The sequence below is a fragment of the Genypterus blacodes genome, unplaced genomic scaffold (genome assembly GCF_046128005.1).
Source record: "Genypterus blacodes isolate CSIRO-AG114 ecotype Tasmania unplaced genomic scaffold, CSIRO-AGI_Gbla_v1 ptg000040l_1, whole genome shotgun sequence".
Classification (NCBI taxonomy): Eukaryota; Metazoa; Chordata; class Actinopteri; order Ophidiiformes; family Ophidiidae; genus Genypterus; species Genypterus blacodes.
The window spans coordinates 2,864,307-2,883,465 of NW_027466853.1; the positions used below are offsets into that span (position 1 = coordinate 2,864,307).

Genomic DNA, 19,159 nt, shown 5'->3' on the forward strand with positions numbered 1-19,159 from the left:
TGTGTTCATGCAAGTTGAAAGGTGAATTCAACTAGTTTAAGTTAGGTATAATGGTTTGATGGTTAATTTCAAAGTCAATTTCTGACCTTCACTTCGTTGATCCCGCCCGAGAGACAGACCAACAGATCGTAGCGCAAATTACTCCCCCCCCCCCCCCCCCCCCGTCAACAAAAGTTTTGTGTTCAATCGCAGTGCAAATTTCACAGCGCAGTCGCATTCCCCACAGGTAAAGTTGAATCTAATTGTTAAAAGAATGCCCAGTCCATGAAGTGCAGCATCTAGTGTTTTATTAGCATTCACACAAGTCTTCAATGCTGAAGCAGTTAAACAGAAATGTGTCACTAATTGAAGCTCATCAATTGGATTTATAGTAAAATAAAGCAATGAACATAAAAGCTCTCAGCATGAACAAACTTCCTCTGTGATGGAAAGGTTCATGTGGAAAAAAAAATGTAATTCAAAGAAACAAGGATGTTTGGTCTCAGAGAAGATGCACAGCTGAATGTTGTTGGCCTTCACTACCAGGCACCTTGAAGCACAGGTCAAAGCCTCCCAACAGACAATGTAGAGCACATGATGGAACGATTCAAGGCTTTGGTGTCAGATTAATGAATGAGTTTAGGCATCAACTGTTTATCACAATACAACTATTATACCTCACTGCTTTTAGGAACTCTTAATTAGGGCCAAGGAGCTTCATCAGACCTCTATATTGATTTTAGCAAAGCGATAATGAAGTGAGTTGGGGTTCCGTAGCAGCACTATACCTCTATATTCCACTGGCTGCTGGAGGAGGGTGTGAAGGAGACCAGCAAGGCTAACAAAGCCCAGAGCCTCTCCACAGCCAGTGGACAGAGAGAAGTCACCCTGGGTCACCCAGCCTAGTGTCACCCGGGAGCAGTGAGAGGTGACACTGGGCAGGGGGTTAGGCCACAGCCCGAGGATAGGATCTGATTCAGGGTCTTTAGATGGAGTGAGGTCTGGGTCAGAGGTAGAATAGGAAGGAGGTGTGGCAGCTTTCCTGGAGCCTTTCTTGCAGTGTTTTATTCCGCTTTTGAAGTGATCTTTGTGGGGGGGCTCATGTGGGCTGTTGCCACTAGGCTTCAGCTGCTTCAGGTCCTCTGCTGTTGGCACACAGATGAGAGCGTGGAGCTCTGGTTTGCCCTTTGCCAGCAATGATAAATGAAGCCAGACCAGACTTTTCCCATGAGAGGTGAGAACTGATGTCACCGCTGAGCGATCGAGAGCTGGTACATCACTGACCTGCCGCGCCCTTTGACCTTTAGATGAAGTGGGTCTGCACCACCCAGAGAGCAACCTCAGACACTTCCTGTTTCTGAAAAATATAAAGACAAAACCAACAGAATAACTCACATTCTCATATGGATGAACCCACCAAGAGACCACAGCCAAAATCAAAAATGCAGCCAATGGACATAAATACAATTTTTATCTCATCAAGTCGTCATGACACCAAGCAGGTTGATGTATTTATGAGGAGAGATGCAACTCTCTCCCCCCCCCCCCCACTTCATCTGTGATGAATTGCTGCAATTTTGGATGTACTTTGTTGCTATGGGCACCAAAAGGGAGGTAGACTGGAGAAGACCTAAGAAGACCAAGTGATTACTGCAGCCAAAGGCACCAAACAATGAAGATTTATGCTCAGTGACACTTAGAAAACAGAATATTGCTGAAATGTGCCTTAGATGTGCAGAATGATGTCGTCTGAGGGACCTCTGAGCAAACGTGTGCTGGTTGTGCTTACTGAGGTGTACACAGTCAGACTTGTGTAGCACACTGATGAAAAAATATGGATAGCAAAAGAATCCATCTGTTTGAATAATATGAACACATAAACTGAACAGATACCTTACCTCAGCACAGTGAAGCTGCTCTGTGACATCGTCATGGTGGCATCTTGCTGTGATGTCACTTCTACTTCCATCTGTGTAGTTTGGGTCTGGCCCTGTCCTGTTCCCTCCTCTCCGTCTTCCCTCATGATAAGCTCCCACTCCTCAGCCAGCTGTTGCCAGGGGCAACAGAATGGAGCCAGACAGCCATGCTTTATGTAATTGGTCCTTTTGGCAGGTGGGCGCCTACGAGAGAGGTCAGACTGTCAAACCCCTGTCAAACTGCTGGGGTAACCCTGTCAATGTATGGACAGATCCTGAATGTAGAGCAGCAGATTAGAGGGGCTGAGAGCAGGACTGACATGAACTGGGGTCAGAGCTTTGGAGTGCTTAGGAGTCTCCATCAAACCCCTACATCCACTGACAGCTTCACTTATTTTGGCTGTGTACTGAATAATATCTCTGTATATCCACAAGGCTACTTTTACAACTTGGGACACAATCGGAACTAATATGAAGAACTTTTGAAAGAACACATTTAAATGTCAGTGGGGAAATGAGAATGAAATCATCATCTTCTTCTTCCCAAGATGGATTCTTTACGTACTGTATACTGTACATCGAAACTACACAGTGTTTATATCAGCAGCTCTCAGGCTAGTTATGCTAAAGCTAATTTCTTTTGTTTCCCTTATATACCATTGGCTATAGTGACATCTATCCCTCAGTTGACACAAACAAAGAGTGCCGAAGAGTCTTGGGCTCTTGTTGGCCTGGTCTTCATTCTGCTCAGTGAGCCGCTGACCTTTTGAACTTGTCCAGGAGCTCCGCCTCCTGCTCCTCCTGGAAACACGCCCCTGCAGGACAGTCTGGGTAGTCGTGGGGGAAATGGGGTGCTCCTTTATTCTGAGTATGTTTAAGACTCATATTCAACCCACCAATGCGAACTCCTCTGTAGACCTGGCAGAGGGACACACAAGGTAGAAAGGAACAAACCAGGGGCCTTCCCTGTCCAACTCTGCAGCTCAAATCATATTTTCACTTTTTCAGTGCTTGCGCAAACAAAATTGACCAGAAAATCAGTTTCATTTATCCAAACTATACAGCATGGATGTGTCACCACCCTTTCCCCAGCATTATAGATTCAGTGCATACACCTGTACCAAAGCTGGGTCATCCAAAGCTTTGTTCTTGTGTGACACTCATTTAATAGTTTCATTAGGGTTGTTATGGGTAATATGTGATTTAAAAAGAGTTCCTTAGCTCCTAACACCTCCTCCTTCTCTTTAATCTCATAACATGGCTATCATGATCACTTGACTCCTGTTTTCCTGCGACATAGTCGGGAATTTGGTTGGAATTTTTACTTTCAGATTAAAGTACACAGGATTGAGATCAAAGACCACGTTGATGACTCGACAATTATTACAAATGGCATTAGACCCCTTAGTAATAACAGTAATTGTCTGCATAAAAATGAATACAAACACATTTCTTCAAAGCTACCCACCAGTGGGACCCAGAAGGCCATACCCCAGCCTTTGGGAAGAAGCAGGTCCCATCCAGCGCCCCAGGAGCCCATCTCATGTCCCACCTGCTTCCCAGGTTGTTGGACCAGCAGGAGCGGGACTCTGCCCTGCGGAGGCGTCGGGCTTAGCCTGGAGCCCGGCACCAGGACCTCGCTCCTCATACGGTTCAACACCTGTGGACAATGAAATGTTCTAAATGAGCCAATGAAAAGTGTCCAAAGTGGAATATTAACAAAATGGCATAGTACAATGCCACTGATGATGTAATAAGAGTGAGGACATAAGAAGCTACCTGCTCTGAGATCTTATTATGAGTGACATTGTCGCGAACAGACTGCTCCCACAGGGAACTCTGACAGCAGTGTTCTGGAACCCCTCCCAACATCAGGCCCCTCCTCTTGCCCTCATCGACCTCTGGAAACACACAAACACACACATACACATCCATGGCATACTCAAGAACAAGTGGTCAGCTGTTACAGTGGCGGAGGTTGAAGCTGATTGAGTGACAGCCCTACACTACTACTACTACCTACAGCTACTGCAGATGTTTACTTGTTGCACTTTATGTCCCGTCTACTCACTCACTCAGTCACTGCAGAAACCCCGCTGCACAAAGACAGGATGTAAATGGAAGCAGGGTTTTCAGAGCTTTTCTGGGGATCTCAGGATATTCAGGCTTGTTTTTAAATCCAGAACACCACAGAGGTGTTGTCTGAAACTTTTAAGGCCACGGTCATTTGCAATCTCCAGCAGTTGATAATCTTCTGGCATGGATTCACTCTTATAATGCAAATACAGGTGATGGTGAATCAGCTCGGAGAATGATGGCTCTTTATAGATGTTTGATTGCATGGATATTTAATCAAATCAATCAATCATCAATTAATTGATTTGTAATAATAGTCATTCAGAATTGTGTTCTAAATTCTAGTGAAATGGCCCAAGTTTTCAAATACTGTATACAAGACTGTACAGTATAGTGATGTATTTAATGGAAATATAAATGCTGGACCATTACTGTAGTCGTTCAAATCACAGCTTTTCAGACACAGATTTATGGCTGAGATTTTATTGAATTCACTTTTCTACTTGTTGTATTTAACATCTTAACCCCAACATAAGTACATTATCTTTTAAGCGAACCCATTTTTTATTTCCCCAGATTGTATATCACCATTTGTGTGACCTAAACACCTTGATTGAAAATATCACTTCAGATTATGGTTCATTATTAATTAGCTTGGAGCCCTAATGAAGCAGTACTGTTGATTTATATATCCCAAATATAACTGTATTTTAGATGAATGAATCACAGAGCAGCATTAATGTGGAAAATGAGCCCCGCCCCCACCTGATATGAGGTCAATACAGTCAAATGGCACTACAGATGTCTTTAGATATACATGCAAATACCGCAATGTGGGAAGATTTGAAGACTTGCATTCCTGATTACTAACTGCTGTGATTGGTTTCCTTTAGCCTTCCTTGGCCTTATTTTAATTGTAACACATATCAGGAGTTCTATGACAACTAGAGCTGCAAGGCCCAGGGTTGAATGCAACTTGAGACTTAAAATCTTAAATTGCCTCCTACTCATCAGTAAATCAGCTGATGTCTGCCACTGAGGCTGCGTTTGGAGTACAGGGTCCTGCCAGGATTCGAACCTGGGACATCTGCATGGCCAGGCAGAAGCTCCCCCGGAGCACAGAACCAGAGGAGTACTCACTGAACCAACCCCAGGGCCACAAACAACCCGATATGAATACAGACTATTTGTCTTAGTTAAACAGTCATTGAATTGAAATTGAAGAAAGCTCCTATGGTTCTCCTGTGCCGTTTGTCCGTAAAATAACTTCCACTGTCAGCTGGATCCCATTTTACCTTGTGCCTGGTTGATGTTGGGCAGAGCTTTAGTCCTTTTTGCTGGTAAAGTGAGCCTGGGGTCATCTACAGTCAGACCCAGCACCATGCCTGGGGGGAGCTCTCCAGTAGAGTAGATGCCTGTAGAGGAAACACAATCATGGACATAGACACCCAACCAGATGACTCAAGGCCCAAAGCTCCAAAACCAACTCAGGAGAATAAATAGCAAACCTTTTAATATGTTGAAGACGTCGGTTTGATGGTGATGAAGCTTTAACTTGCCTTCATCCTTGCAGTGCTCAGGCCACCACAGTGACGATGTTTGGGATTTGCTAACTGACTAAAAACAAATAGAGTTCTTTCAGTGTGAGTGACAGGTATGCTTGGTGTCTCTCTCTCTCTCTCTATGTTCATAAAACAATTCTTACATCACAGTCTGTGGCAGCTTCCAACGTTTCCGTCAGTACAGAGTGGGACTGTGGTCCAATCAGGCGATAGCGTATAATCTCCATTGTGAGATCACTGTAACAGAGCCATAAGGGGAAAACAAACCATTCAAAGACAAGTATGAAGACAAGTCAATGTTTGATCAGTCATCATGAATCTAAGACACTAACTTTATCACTATTCCTGTGGAGCTAGACTTCCAGGTGACTGGGGTGGTGGGACATCTTGTTCCATCTCCCAGGAGCCTCTTGGTTGGAGGTCCAATGCCATCCTGAGAGCTACGCTTTCTCTTAGTTTGAGAGGTCTTCTTGATCTGTGGCATCAGTTCAGGTTTGAGCTCTGGTTCTGGGGTGGGGCCACTCTCTGGCACAGCCTCACAACACTGGCACACACTTTGCAACTCAGGGAGGAGTTCCTGGATCAAGTGCACAACCAAGTCAACTTTGATTATATTTGTAGTAGCAATGACACCTTTGTCTTACCAAAGACCAACCAGTAAAACCAAGCTCACCTGTTTGAGAGTGGGATGAACCCAGATCCATAACTGCCTGCAGGTTGAGCCAAGTGTCCGGGGTCTCCAGAGGAAGGTGACCGGGCCTAGGGGTTGAGAGGGGTACTGTCCCGCTCTATACACCACCACACTGCCCTGTCTTTGTCCTGACAGACACAGGGCTGCAGCAAATGTAGGACCTGTGAATAAACATTGTTTAGAAGTCAGAATAAAACAAACAGCTGCATTCTATCAGCCTATTTTGGAGGTCGTTGGAATGTAACCTAACGCCTCCATGGGCAGATGTGTTTTACAACCATAACAATACTTTGGAGCACTCCTCACACTATTAGACATTGGAGCTAATGGCAGCTGTTTGTGTTTTTGGTAATTCCATGTACTCAGACCGCTGTTGACTTGAGTTTGATCAATAATGCATCAGTGGTTCTCACCTGCCTCCTTGCTCGTCAGCTGTTTGAGAGAGCTCAGAAGCCGCTCTTCCTCTCCCTGTAACTCTATGCAGCAATAATAAGAAAGGTCCTGTGTGAAGATAAACAAATAGGTCGAGCTCATTTCAATGCTGAACAATCCTGAATCTATAGAGTGACTCACAGTGGCAACTTTGCTGGGTAAACCTACACAATCAAAATACAAACTACACTACAATTACTATTACACTACAAAAACTACTACTACTACACTGCTACTTCTAGTTTGTGTATTTGGTCTGGAGTATTGTCCATGTTGACACCTCTGAATACCAACCCCCGGTCGCCCCTGGTTCTGTACCTGCAGCAGACAGTGAGAGCTCATGGCCCTGTAGCACGGGCGATAGCATTTATAAGTGGGTCTGTCCCCAAGACAGTAGCCCCACTTCTTCACCATGTGGAAGCGCTTGGCATGCCAAATATGTGTCTCCAGCCACACGTTCTTCCTCTGGCGGCGATTGAACTCCAGCAGCACGTTTCCATGGCGACGGCGGGCCTTGCGGCTCTTGCTCTTGACCGGCTCCTTTTTCTTCTTGGGACCGGCCGTGAGGCTCTTGTCTCGCTGGAGGAGAAGGAGAGCAAGGGAAATGTCATGGAGGATAGAATGGTTGAAGACAACAGATGATTCAGTTTATCTTTACCATCCTGTTGGCCACCTCCCTCAGCCTGCGAGGCAGCCGTTTGGTGTTATGGCTCATGGCCCGTCTCCTCATATGTTTTGGCAGGGCTCCGAACACGTGGTTACTTCCGGTGGTCTTTGCAACAGCTTTCATCATAGCCTTTACCTCTGCCGCCCTGGTCCTCGCAAAGACTACAGCTGTGTAGGAGAGGACAAGGGCAGAAGGCAGAAGGGGCTGAAGTTGCCATTGCCCGTGACACTGCAGAAGAACTTTCTGACATTGAAACCTTCACCACTGGCTTAACTGTTTTTAAGGGTGAGGCACACTGATGTCAAAGGAGCTAAAATAATCTATATACACATATTATTGTCATAGGATGAAAGCCCCCATGCCATCAGGACGTCTAACTGGGTAATTATGTAATTAATCAATACAGAACTCCTCTTTTAGACTGCAGTAAGGCCTATGTTTGCATGAGTCAGGTGACGTCATTACCAGTGATTTGCTTGGGTATCTCCTTGGCATAGCCCCCTCCATCTCTCTGGTAGCCACGGACCCATTCGCCCTGGCGCTGCGGACTTTTCTGCCTCGGTGTAGACGGACCATCGTTGCCTCGACCTATCAACAGATCACTCATCATTACTCCTCCTCCGGGTTACCCTCCACCCATCGCCATGTAACTGTGAACGTTTACATCTCTTACTTCCTATTACTGCGTCATAATCTTTCTCGGCCTCAAACACATACATCCAATGGTGCGATAGCTCATGTTCATCAGTCACAGCAGTTATTCCCTCTGGACCCCATGTGTCCCTGTCCTACTCTGACTGACAGCTGGGTGGCAGCTGACCATTTGTACTATGCCAATAGAGTTTCTATAATGTCTATGCCACGTGTTGCATGTTCAAGGGTGCCTGTGTACATGTTTACCTACACACATTGTAAAGGGAGGCACTCTGTTGTTGTGTCTGTCAGCATAATGGGGAAACAGCTTGAAAGCTTTGCAGAGAAATAATTCAGGCCCATGGGAAAAAGCTAATAACGTGTTACTGTAGCTCTTGCAATTGTGTTTCCATGGCAAGCATCGCATTGAAGAAATTAACAGCTGATCATCAGTGGAGTGGGTCCTACAGAGAGGAGCGATAAACAGATTGCCCAGTTTTCCTCTGAACAAGAATCTAAATCTCTCTGTTCAGAGAAAAACTGGGCGACATTTTTGTCTCTCCTTTAAGAAAAGTTGTCACTATCACAGGCTCAGATATGACCACGCTGTATGAGAACAGAACAGATCATACTCAACCAGAGCAGATAAACCAGGAGAAGAAGGTCGCACCTCCATTCCGCGGCTGCCTCTCCACATTCTGGGGAGATGATGGATACTGCACACTGACGGGCTGGTTCCTCATCCGCTTCTCTCGCATCTTATGTTTAGCTGCAGACATTTCCTGAAGTCAAAAAAAAATCATCATCATTCATCATCAACTGATAACCGCATTTACAACTTAGCAGTTGGCTAACATGCTCGACACGCCATTAAAAAAAAATCCGAAGCATTAGTAAACAATGGATGTACAAGACATATCATACATTCACCTTGGGATTTTATGGCATTACTGTAACGTCAAATGTAGTTTCCTTTCATTTTTCTGCTAGCTACCATTTGCTACCATGTGAGTTGTCTTCACGTTAGTTGACTATTTGTCTGCTTCCGGCTTTGTAGTGTTCATGGGATATGTAGAGTACTGGCGCAACCTAACATTATTCAATCACGAACTGGCGAAATAGAATTTGTTTAAAGGGGTTATTTTGTGTGTACCTAATATATGATTTGATTTTCCATCTTCCGCATCATGGAGTATTCGATATATCATTACTGGGAGGAAAAAACGCTACGTATTAAACATGTATTGCGCGTCTACAGCGCCTTCTACGGTAAAAAAAAAAAAAAAAAAAAAGTCCTGCAGTTTATGAGTTTCAAGTGCAAAGTTTAAACTCACTGTGGCGCTCATTCACTTGTTTTGATTCTGTTTAATCACTTCAATCGCAGCAATCATAAGGAGTATAATCAACACGTCAAAAGCTCTGAGGAAACAGAAATGAAATGTCGATTGCAAAATGACGACAGCGGAACAGGGTCTAATGAAGAGTTCTGAGATGAAAGAATTTATTGTAAATAAAGTCAGAGTGAATTCAGAACTCATCTTTGGCCCAAATCAACTTCCGCACAAATGAACCGTCCATGCAATGGAATGTCAAGTTACAGGGTCAAATATTGATAAACGAATTTCATATGAACTGATCTGGGATTAAGACGTGTGCAGATAAATTGTGGACAAATCGGAACAATTTATTTGTAGTTTGTTCCTACTGACGGTAGAGAGTTTCATTTTGACTGACCATTCAAGCCTTACAGAAGTAACTTGCAAGTAGAAACATTTGCAATTCAAAGTCTGTCCACTGGGCGTCACCACAGTTCATAACTACATCTCTTTCAGGCGTGTATACAGTAAATGTACAGTAGGACTTGCTAAGCATAACTTACATGTAACATGCGGATCTCATCTCTTATCCACAGAGGAGCACAATCACATAACTTTTATTACTTGTTGTGATTATTTTTAGTTTTTATTCCACCCATTTCGTTACATTTCTTACAGGAAATGCGATCTGAAAGGTAAATAAATCATGATTAAGTGACCGTAGCGGAGCCATTTAACAGAATGGAACATGAGCTACTGCTGTCATACCAGAGGCTTTAAAAAGACCAAAAGTCAGTTTAGTGAGTAAAACTTTAATTTATTAATTCTGTACACTAAAAGGTTAGAAGAAAAGAAGTAAGAAGAATCATAAAGCTCAGAAAGTAAATATATTAAAGAGAAGAATGAACATTGGATAGATGCAAAGACATCACATATAAAAACATTTCGTCCCACATCCTGACATTTTATACAATTAACTCAGTCTCCCAAAACGTTTCACTTTTTAACCATGTTAAGTAACTTATACATGTAACATCAAACCAAATCTACATCACATCTATCATTGCATGTTGCCTCTTTACTGCTCGGAGGTCCCTCATTCTAGGAAACTTTATATTGTCCATCTCTGCTACTACAGCTGCTGTAAACCTGCTTCATGTAATGGCAAGATGACATGTCAGTTAGTCATGCCAGATCATCTGCATGTGATCTTGGTATGTTCAGGTTCATCCTATTACTGCACCAGAGAGTTACTGTTAATCCCATGTGCATGAGGATTCTGTTCTTCCTTCAAAACATAAAGCCATGTTTTATTTCACTTTAAACTCTGTTGGCACTGCCATGCCGATTGATTAAATATACATTAAAAGGGTGACTGAAAAAAAAAGTATTATTGCAGAAATTGCAGTTAAGACAATCTTAAAATTCCAAACAGTTTCCCTGTGGAGGTCTGATGCATTCAGGTGAAAAACACAAAATAAATTCTGGCTTTAAAAATCTGTTCTTAACTGTCTTTACTGCATCATTTCATTCACAGTTGTAGTGTTTGGCTTTTATTCCTTAAAGAAGCAATTTATGGTGTGATAGTTGAATGAATCAGTGACCTCGAACCAAGAATTCATCTTCATTCAAACCAAACACATAGGTACAAACACATAACATGTGTGGCTCCAAGCACAATATTGCAGCATTTACAGTTCAATGTATGGTAAAATGACTTTACTGACCTCAACTGAACAATTAATGTGAATCTGTTTAGACTTTGGTGAGTGCTGGTGAGAAAATAGATTTGTTTTGTTGGTTTGACTTGTTTTAGCTATAGGGGCCTTTACACACAAAGCTTTGAGGGGTTTTTGCATTCCTTTGGTTTTCAAGGAAAGTTGATCTTTCTGGAAACTGGATTTGCTGGTAAAGGCTTGAAGACATTTCCCCTCTCATCCGAAAGGTTTCTTCAGTTTTGAATCTTCACAGGCATTCCTTTGGTTGATCTCCTCTGGTACAGCTCTCAAATTAGTCCTAGACAAGCAAGAGTAACAACAGAGAGACACAGAGCTGAGACATATGGACATAAATTATATTCTTTCACATGTGTATTACCTCTGTCACCTGTGTCTGATTGTTTGGTGTTATGAATACCTTTTGGAGAAAGCGGGATATGGATCTTAGGAGAAAGCAGCGGCAGAGAAATGATTGCATACATTTGCGAGAGGACATTTTCTAATCCTTTTTTCCTCGATTTCTTCACAAGTAATACACCAACCTCAATTGAATAAATAAGGTTAATTTATGCCTAGATAAGAAACGGACATAGGATACATTTTTGGACAGAAGGTACACAAATGAAACTGCTTGAGTTGATACTGATTCTTCAGTTGTACACTCATGTCATGAACATGTTTAATATGACAACATAATTATAGAATGCAACACATTTTGTCTCACCCTGACTTTGGCTAATGAGTGCACTTGTCCTGTAATATGTTTATATGATAAGACATAAATCACATAGATGTGACTTGCATAAGTGCCTTTCTTGTTGCTTTTAATGTCATATTACATTAATGAACAAATTCTATATTTCCTATTTCAACTTTTAGATGTAATATCTTTGTTTGATCCTGTTCAGGGGTCGTGTTAGGAGGAGGTTTATGCTGTGTTGTGGTTCTGCTCTTACCAGCTCAGTCCACCTTTTTGGCTTTTTCAATCTCTGCTTCCTGAGGGGCCTCTGCTGTAGACGCCACCACTGCAGTACACACACAGGAATCAATACATGGGATTCCCTTTCAAGCCACACATTACATTATATTCTTTGTTTGACATATGACTTTACATAGCCAAACAAAGGAAACTTCTATGATGCCCTGCAGAGAAAAAGCCAAGAGCTTACATTGCATATTAACTAACATCTGCTTCTGCTAAACCTTTTTTTTTTTTTTTTTAAACCTGCGTGCGTGCACACACACACACACACACACACACACACACACACACACACACACACACAATATATATATATAAATATATATATCTCTTGGTGTGGCATGCAGTTCATATCCTATAGGGAGAGAGGCTCTTTAAGTTATGCAATATCTCCTCCAAACCAGCCAGCTACTGCACGTGCAGCCTGGAGGCACATCTGTCTGCCCTGAAAGTACAGCGTGTTCTCTGAGTGTCAGGCTCATTAGGATCTAGGAGCTCTGTGTTTGCTAAAGGCAGCTGGCCACTAAATGCTCACTTTTACAAACTGAGCTTATTAAAGATGCTACCATATAAAGTAATCAGTCATTAGGGTCACCAGGATAGTTGTTTAGTTATTGTTTAGTAAATAAATATTTATTTTATTGTAAGTGTAAGTACTGTATAAATGTTGGCTACTTCATACATGTGCAGTAGCACACTAGAAACAAAAACAGGGAGAAGCAAATTTCTGTGTCCAACTGACTCCAGACACACCGGGAACATAGTGTACACACGACATGATGAAAAGATGTTCTAGTGAAAAAGTGAAGGCCCTGCATAGGTTTCTATAGGTCACTGTTGTGCAACATGGCAGCCTGCATGACCAGCACGGAAGACTGGTGAACTCATACTTACATGATTCCTTTTAGGAATTAGTCATGCAATGTCAACAGCACACATTTGATTGGTGACTGCAGTCCAGTCAGGCTTGCTGTCTATTGACATTGTCTTCAGTCATTGGCATGGAGCAGGGCATGGCTATTATGTAGCCTTTCACAATAGAGCACATTTAGTGTGAAGGACATGACTGGAACTGTTGTGCTGACAACATGCTTTAGCTACAAACAACACACTCAAAAAAGCTTTTATTTCTTGGTCTGACTGTGTGGGTCTGTTTTCACAGTGTCTCACACTGCGTCATCTGTTAAGACCGACAATATCTGTCCTGTTCATCCTATGAGCTCCAGCCAAAGCACAGCAGCAGACAGAAGAATGCATATGGATTGTTCATCACAAGAATGGATGAATGGGTCACAGAATTTGTCATTGCTAGCCTTGAATAAGTAACCAAAGCCTCCAAGAAGGTGATGATGTGGAAGTTTGCTTTTAAGATGAACTCCAGCTAAACAATTTTGCTTCAGTTATCAGACAAGGAGATTGATTGGGTGTGACCATTTATCCTTTAAACAAGATCTTCTTACCAATTTACACATTTTCTGCGGATTTTCAGTAGGTACTTACCTCTTTCTGCTTGTTTGCTCAGCGTTGAACCACTACATCTGTATCAATAACTCAGCTAGTATAATAACTTTTATTGCTTTAAAAACATTGCTCAAGTGTTGCTTGAGTGTCATACCTGCAGTTGAGGGTTCAGGGGCTGGGTCAGCAACATGGGCGGGTGCTGGGTTTGCTTCAGCTGGAGTGGGCTGAACCACAGGAGCTTCTGCTTGGGTTTCTGAAACTGCTGGCAATGATGCTGGAGCTTCAGGACCCTTGACTAGCTCAGCTGAGACTTTTTCAGCTTCTTGAGCTAGGGCTGAGGAGGTCTCTGCAGGACAGGGTGCTTCTGCTAGCGGGGCTGTTTCCGCAGATGCTATTGGTGGCATCTCTGGAATAGTTGCTGCAGCAATTGCTACATCTATTAAAGACTCCGTAGCCTCAACCAGTGCCGTGGGTGTGTCTACAAGTGAAGATTCAACTGGTGCAGAGAGTTCCTTAGGAGCTGAAGCTTCACTTGGTGCTGAAGCCTCAACCAGTGCTGAGGGTGTGTCTACAGGTGAAGATTCAACTGGTGCAGAGACTTCAATCGGAGCTGAAACCTCAACCAGTGCTGAGGGTGTGTCTACAGGTGAAGATTCAACTGGTGCAGAGACTTCACTCTGAGCTGAAGTTTCACCTTGTACTGAAGCCACAACCAGTGCTGAGGGTGTGTCTACAAATGGGATGTCACTCAGAGCTGAAGTATCACTTGGTGCTGGAGTTTCACCTTGTACTGAAACCTCAACCAGTGCTGAGGGTGTGTCTACAGGTGAAGATTCAACTGGTGCAGAGACTTCACTCTGAGCTGGAGTTTCACCTTGTACTGAAACCTCAACCAGTGCTGAGGGTGTGTCTACAGGTGAAAATTCAAGTGGTGCAGAGACTTCACTCTGAGCTGAAGTTTCACCTTGTACTGAAGCCTCAACTGGTGCTGAGGGTGTGTCTTCAGGTAAGACTTCACTCAGAGCTGAAGTATCACTTGGTGCTGGAGTTTCACCTTGTACTGAAGCCTCCACCAGTGCTGAGGGCGTGCCTACAAGTGAAGCTTCAACTGGTGCAGAGACATCACTCCAAGCTGGAGTTTCACCTTGTACTAAAGCCTCAACTGGTGCTGAGGGTGTGTCTGCAGGTGAAGATTTGTCTGGTGCAGAGACTTCAATAGGAGCTGGAGTTTCACTTGGTGCTGGAGTTTCACCTTGTACTGGAGCCTCAACTGGTGCTGAGGTTTCACCTGGTGTTGAAGCATCTTCTGATGCCAGAGCTTCAGTCATAATTGATGGTACAACTGGTGTAGTATTGTCAACCAGGGCTACTTCCTCCACTGGGTGAGTAACTTCAGTAGCAACCTCAGCTGCTAGTGCCACTGCCACTGGGGTCTCTGCTGGCAAAGTTGGCAAGACAGCAGCTGGTGTGGCAACTTCAAGAGGCTCCTCAGTTGGCTCATCGGCCATATCCTCTACAACAGCCTCCACTGCTCCTACGGGTTCAATAGCAGGGGCCTCCTCTGTAGCCTCTATAGCTGCAGGAGGGGTCTCAGCCACTATATCTTCAACAGGTACAACTTCATCCAGCGGGGGCAGAGCCTCCTCCACTGTTACAGCTGTCACAGGTACAGTGTAGGATTCTTCTGTGGCAGCTGGCTGTTCAGAGGTAACAGGTTCTGGCTCTGACAGTGGTTCAGGATCAGCCAGAAGGTCCTCACCAGAGCCCAGATCCTCCTGGGCCTCCAGAGCCACTAACACGAGCTCTGTCTCATCGTTGGCTCCTAGCTGGAGGTAATCTGATAAGGCAGTCTGCACAGGGAGCTGCATTTGGTCCTCAATAGTTTCTGCATCTTCTGGAATGTGGCCATTTTTCACAGCTGTCATCAAAGGACAAATGGACAAATGATGAATTAAGACAAGTTACATAATAATGGTCCAAAGAATTTAGAGATCAAATAGACAGATGACATTCCCCATCATTCTTTGAACAAAGGACAACCTTCAAGATAACACTGACACTCCACCAATGTGCTACAGAGAATTCATGTTAACGCTTTCATTCACCTTTCATTTCCTTTGTTGGAAATGTGATTTACTGAAAGCAGTATTTGTCTTAGGCAGGTGTCAAGCAAATCACATACAAACAATACAAAATACATACACCCCTGAAGGACTTTTCTGCCCCACCTGATTGACAAGAAACCCACACAATGCAAGTCATGGGTCGATTGTAACAGGATAAGAAACTTGTACATTGTTGTTGATTTTTGGAAGAAGTCCATCAATCTCCGAATTCTTTAATCAACATGCAGTTTTGCTGTAATCAGCGTGCGTGCGTGCGTGCGTGCGTGCATGCTTTTGCGTGTCAGGGCAAAGACAGGCAGTCTCTGCAGGCATGGATAACTCGTGTGTCAACAGGGTCTAGCCAAAGATAACAGTTAACAGAGCCCCCTGTCCACACAGTGGCAGGGTTGGGGGACGGATGAGTGGGATAGGATAGGATCACTGTTTGGATGCCTGAACGCCATTCAGCTGGCACAGAAACAGACTGTATGGTTTAAACTGCCGCCCATTCACTCACATTACAGTGTACAAGAAGTGGCACCAAAACATCCAATTTGATTAAGCATAAAAGTTTACAAGCATTCTAACATACTAACGTCATACAAAGCAAGTGTCAGAGCATTTGTACATTGTGCAGTGAGAGGCAGAGTGATGCACTGAGTACAGTGGGCAGCTCAAACACTCAGTGCCTGGCATGATAGAGGCATGTGGCAGCATCTCAGACATATGAATGAACAATCGTGGCCTGTGTCAAGCCTCATGGTGGGCAGCTACATAGAACACAGAGTCCATGTGCAAAAGCCAAACAAAGCAATTGCCCACCTCCCCTACTTAATAGAGGACATGCCTGCAAATGCATGCATTACATTATTTCAAATGGGGAAATTGTTTAATCTCAACATGGAATGTTTTGGGTTCTTTCAAAGAACAATTTCAAATTCCACTATGTCTGATAGTTTTGAATTACTGAAGCAGTCATAGAACACTCTCACTTATTCACAGTTATATAAAGCTCTGTTTTGAAATATATATTTGCATGCAAACTTTGATATCATGGACCTGAAACTTCAGATAAGAATCGTCCTTGTTAAATCCAGGTCTCAAATGTGAGTTAGGCTGCAGTGAGTGAGTGTGGAAAATCACAGAACACAGGTCAAGTTTCAACTGTTGCCTCTGGCAGAAGATGAACTTTTAAATACTTTCTAGTGGGTGTTCCTGTATGGGCTGTATGCAGGTATCACTATATGGATTTAGGTTGAACTCTAATGCCCAGTTCAGTGTGGAATGGGGAGTAGATCCAAACCTGATCAGGCAATTCAGCTCTCACTCTGGTCTCATTCCATCAACAAAACTGTTTGTAACTATGAAGCTCAGAATTATAACATGAAGACAAATAATGACCCATTATTGTGATTAATTAAACATGATACAATTGTGTGAATACTATGAGTGAAGTAGCTTGCAGTGTAGTGGAGTACAGAAAGAAAGCACACAGTGTACTAGTACAGCCGGCAGCGGTCACGCCTCCCTCAGTGAGAGCAGAAAAGCAACATAGTCCTACAGCAACTAGATCTAAAAGCTTCCAAATGAATAGAAGACAAAGGCACAGAGGTAGATTATACTTAGATCAAGACACTCAAGTAGGAAGATTTAAACTGTTGTATTTTTACACTGGTGGTCAATTCTTACCCACTGAATGTCCGTTTGTCTCTTCAGGCTTTGTACTTGGTTTCTTCTCCTGATCGATGGTCTGTGCACTGGAGGAGGAGCACCCCATCTTTTCTTGAACAAATTTCAAAGATGCGGAAAAATTGTAAATTCTGAGACAGAGAAGGACTTCACAGAAGTTTCTCTTTGCAAAAGCTGTAGATTGCGACCCTTAGCAGCTCTTCAGAGTAAGTTAGGAGTAGCTGGGCACTATCATCTCCCCTTATCAGTCTGTGAGTTCTTTCATGGCCTCCTGCCTTCTTACCCTAGACATTGATATGTTAACAGCTAAGGAGACACAGTTCTTGTGAGTTTTCCCTAACTGCCTCCAGCTCAGTCAAAAGTATTCGTACAGGAGGAGGAGGCAAGTGTGGGTCCTCCTCCCCTTCAGAGGAGAGTCCCCTATTGGTCCTTTACCCTGTGGCAATGTTTGGTGAATCAAGTGGTAGTAAGTACAGAGTAGCCTTATCTTTGGTGTTTTGTTTAGTGAAAGTGATGCTGTTTGGGTATAACTGACTGAGCAGTTTTTATACTCTTTGAAATCTCTGTAATAGATGGTGATGCATAAGTGTCAGTCAGCCACAGCAGCTCCTGCTTACCATTTAGCTTTTCTTTACACTACTACTGTTCTTTCTTTACATGCATCAAAGATATTTTGTGGAATTTGAATCACGTAGTAGGACCAGATGAAGTTGATGATGATATGGTTTTTGATGACTGGACTCTAATGACTAGTCTAAGAGGACAATGAGAGGGAATAAACAGGCTAGATGATGTAAGTCAAAGCAGTCAAAGGGGATTGAAAGAGAACAGCTCAGAGGAAGATAGGAGAATTGCTAAAAAAAAAGGTTATGAGATAGGAATGTAAAATAATCCTTAAATGCAGGAAGATCTGAGTCCGATAGCTTTGTCTATGGAATTGGGCCAACAAGTTGGACCTGTTCTTCTGAGAGGCCCACTTTCCACCCCTCCCCCAGCTCTGCGACCATTGACCTCCCTCAACCCTCCAGCCTCTGACTCCCCTCCCCCGACATTCCTCCACAACAACACCATACCTGCTATCCTCCCCCCACCAATATCAGCACCACACAGACTCTCTCCACCCCCACGCCAGCTCTCTACAACATCTCTGCCCCCACCACACACTGCACACCGACATTCACAACAGAGCAAGCTAAGAAAGAGCTGTGCAAACTCCGCCCAGGCAAGGCTGCTGCAGGTCCCTACCGCGTCAGCCCAAGCGCCCTGAAAGCATGTGCTGCCTAGCTGAGCCGAGTGCTGCAGTACATCTTCAACCTGACCCTCAGTCCCTGTGCTGTGGAAAATATCCTGCCTGGTTCCAGTCCCGATAAAGTCTCGTCCCAGCAGCCCCGGTGGCGCTGACGTCCACCTGATGAAGTCCTTGGAGAGGCTGGTCCTGTCACTCCTTTGGCCCCTGGTCAAAACGTCCCTGGACCCTCTCCAGTTTGCCTACCAGCCGAAACTAGGAGTAGAGGATGTCATCATCTTCCTGCTTCACCGTGCTTATGCCCATTGGACAGACCTGACAGCATTTTGAGAGTCTTGTTCTTTGACTTATCCAATGCATTCAACCCCATCCAACCTGCTCTGATTGGGAGCAAGCTGTCGGCGATGCAAGTAGACGCTCCCCTGGTTTCCTGGATAGTCGACTATCTGACTGGTCGGCCACAGTTTGTCAGACTGCAGGGATGTGTGTCCGACACTGTGGTGAGCAACACTGGGGTCCCACAGGGTACGGTCTATCACCGTTCCTGTTCACCTCTGACAGGAGTCCTTCTGCTTGGAGTCCTGCCACCTGCAGAAGTTCTCAGATAACTGCAATAGTAGGGTGCACACTTCACAGCATGTCACACAACACGTCACTGTTATATCATATATACACCACACTGTGGT

At 43.9% G+C, this 19,159-nt stretch overlaps 2 protein-coding genes across 2 annotated transcripts; both read right to left on the reverse strand.

Moving 5' to 3' along the window:
- Nucleotides 1-275: 275 nt before the first annotated feature.
- On the reverse strand, nucleotides 276-9,003 carry pop1 (POP1 homolog, ribonuclease P/MRP subunit). Its single transcript, XM_076148573.1, has 16 exons — nucleotides 8,887-9,003; nucleotides 8,627-8,738; nucleotides 7,789-7,911; nucleotides 7,315-7,490; nucleotides 6,975-7,235; nucleotides 6,638-6,725; nucleotides 6,207-6,385; nucleotides 5,866-6,110; nucleotides 5,677-5,770; nucleotides 5,480-5,588; nucleotides 5,267-5,386; nucleotides 3,675-3,796; nucleotides 3,364-3,555; nucleotides 2,659-2,813; nucleotides 1,878-2,099; nucleotides 276-1,336 (listed from the first exon to the last, which is right to left on the reverse strand). Exons 2-16 carry the CDS (start codon nucleotides 8,733-8,735, stop codon nucleotides 700-702), a joined length of 2,832 nt encoding a protein of 943 aa, XP_076004688.1. The 5' UTR covers nucleotides 8,736-8,738; nucleotides 8,887-9,003; the 3' UTR covers nucleotides 276-699.
- Nucleotides 9,004-10,103: 1,100 nt separating this feature from the next.
- On the reverse strand, nucleotides 10,104-17,569 carry LOC142999149 (uncharacterized). Its single transcript, XM_076148591.1, has 4 exons — nucleotides 17,228-17,569; nucleotides 13,588-15,351; nucleotides 11,947-12,015; nucleotides 10,104-11,288 (listed from the first exon to the last, which is right to left on the reverse strand). Exons 1-3 carry the CDS (start codon nucleotides 17,313-17,315, stop codon nucleotides 11,951-11,953), a joined length of 1,917 nt encoding a protein of 638 aa, XP_076004706.1. The 5' UTR covers nucleotides 17,316-17,569; the 3' UTR covers nucleotides 10,104-11,288; nucleotides 11,947-11,950.
- Between the last annotated feature and the right edge of the window lie 1,590 nt (nucleotides 17,570-19,159).

Excerpts from the sequence above, each read along its gene's own strand:
- pop1 (XM_076148573.1), bottom strand. The coding sequence starts at position 8,735 with ATGTCTGCAGCTAAACATAAGATGCGAGAGAAGCGGATGAGGAACCAG. Across the intron at positions 6,726-6,974 it reads GCTCTCACTGTCTGCTGCAG|GACCTTTCTTATTATTGCTG; the intron begins GTACAGAACCAG and ends ATCTTCACACAG. Across the intron at positions 3,797-5,266 it reads CAACATCAACCAGGCACAAG|AGGTCGATGAGGGCAAGAGG; the intron begins GTAAAATGGGAT and ends GTGTGTTTCCAG.
- LOC142999149 (XM_076148591.1), bottom strand. The coding sequence starts at position 17,315 with ATGGGGTGCTCCTCCTCCAGTGCACAGACCATCGATCAGGAGAAGAAA. Across the intron at positions 15,352-17,227 it reads GACAAACGGACATTCAGTGG|CTGTGAAAAATGGCCACATT; the intron begins GTAAGAATTGAC and ends CTTTGATGACAG. Across the intron at positions 12,016-13,587 it reads CCCTGAACCCTCAACTGCAG|TGGTGGCGTCTACAGCAGAG; the intron begins GTATGACACTCA and ends TGTGTACTGCAG.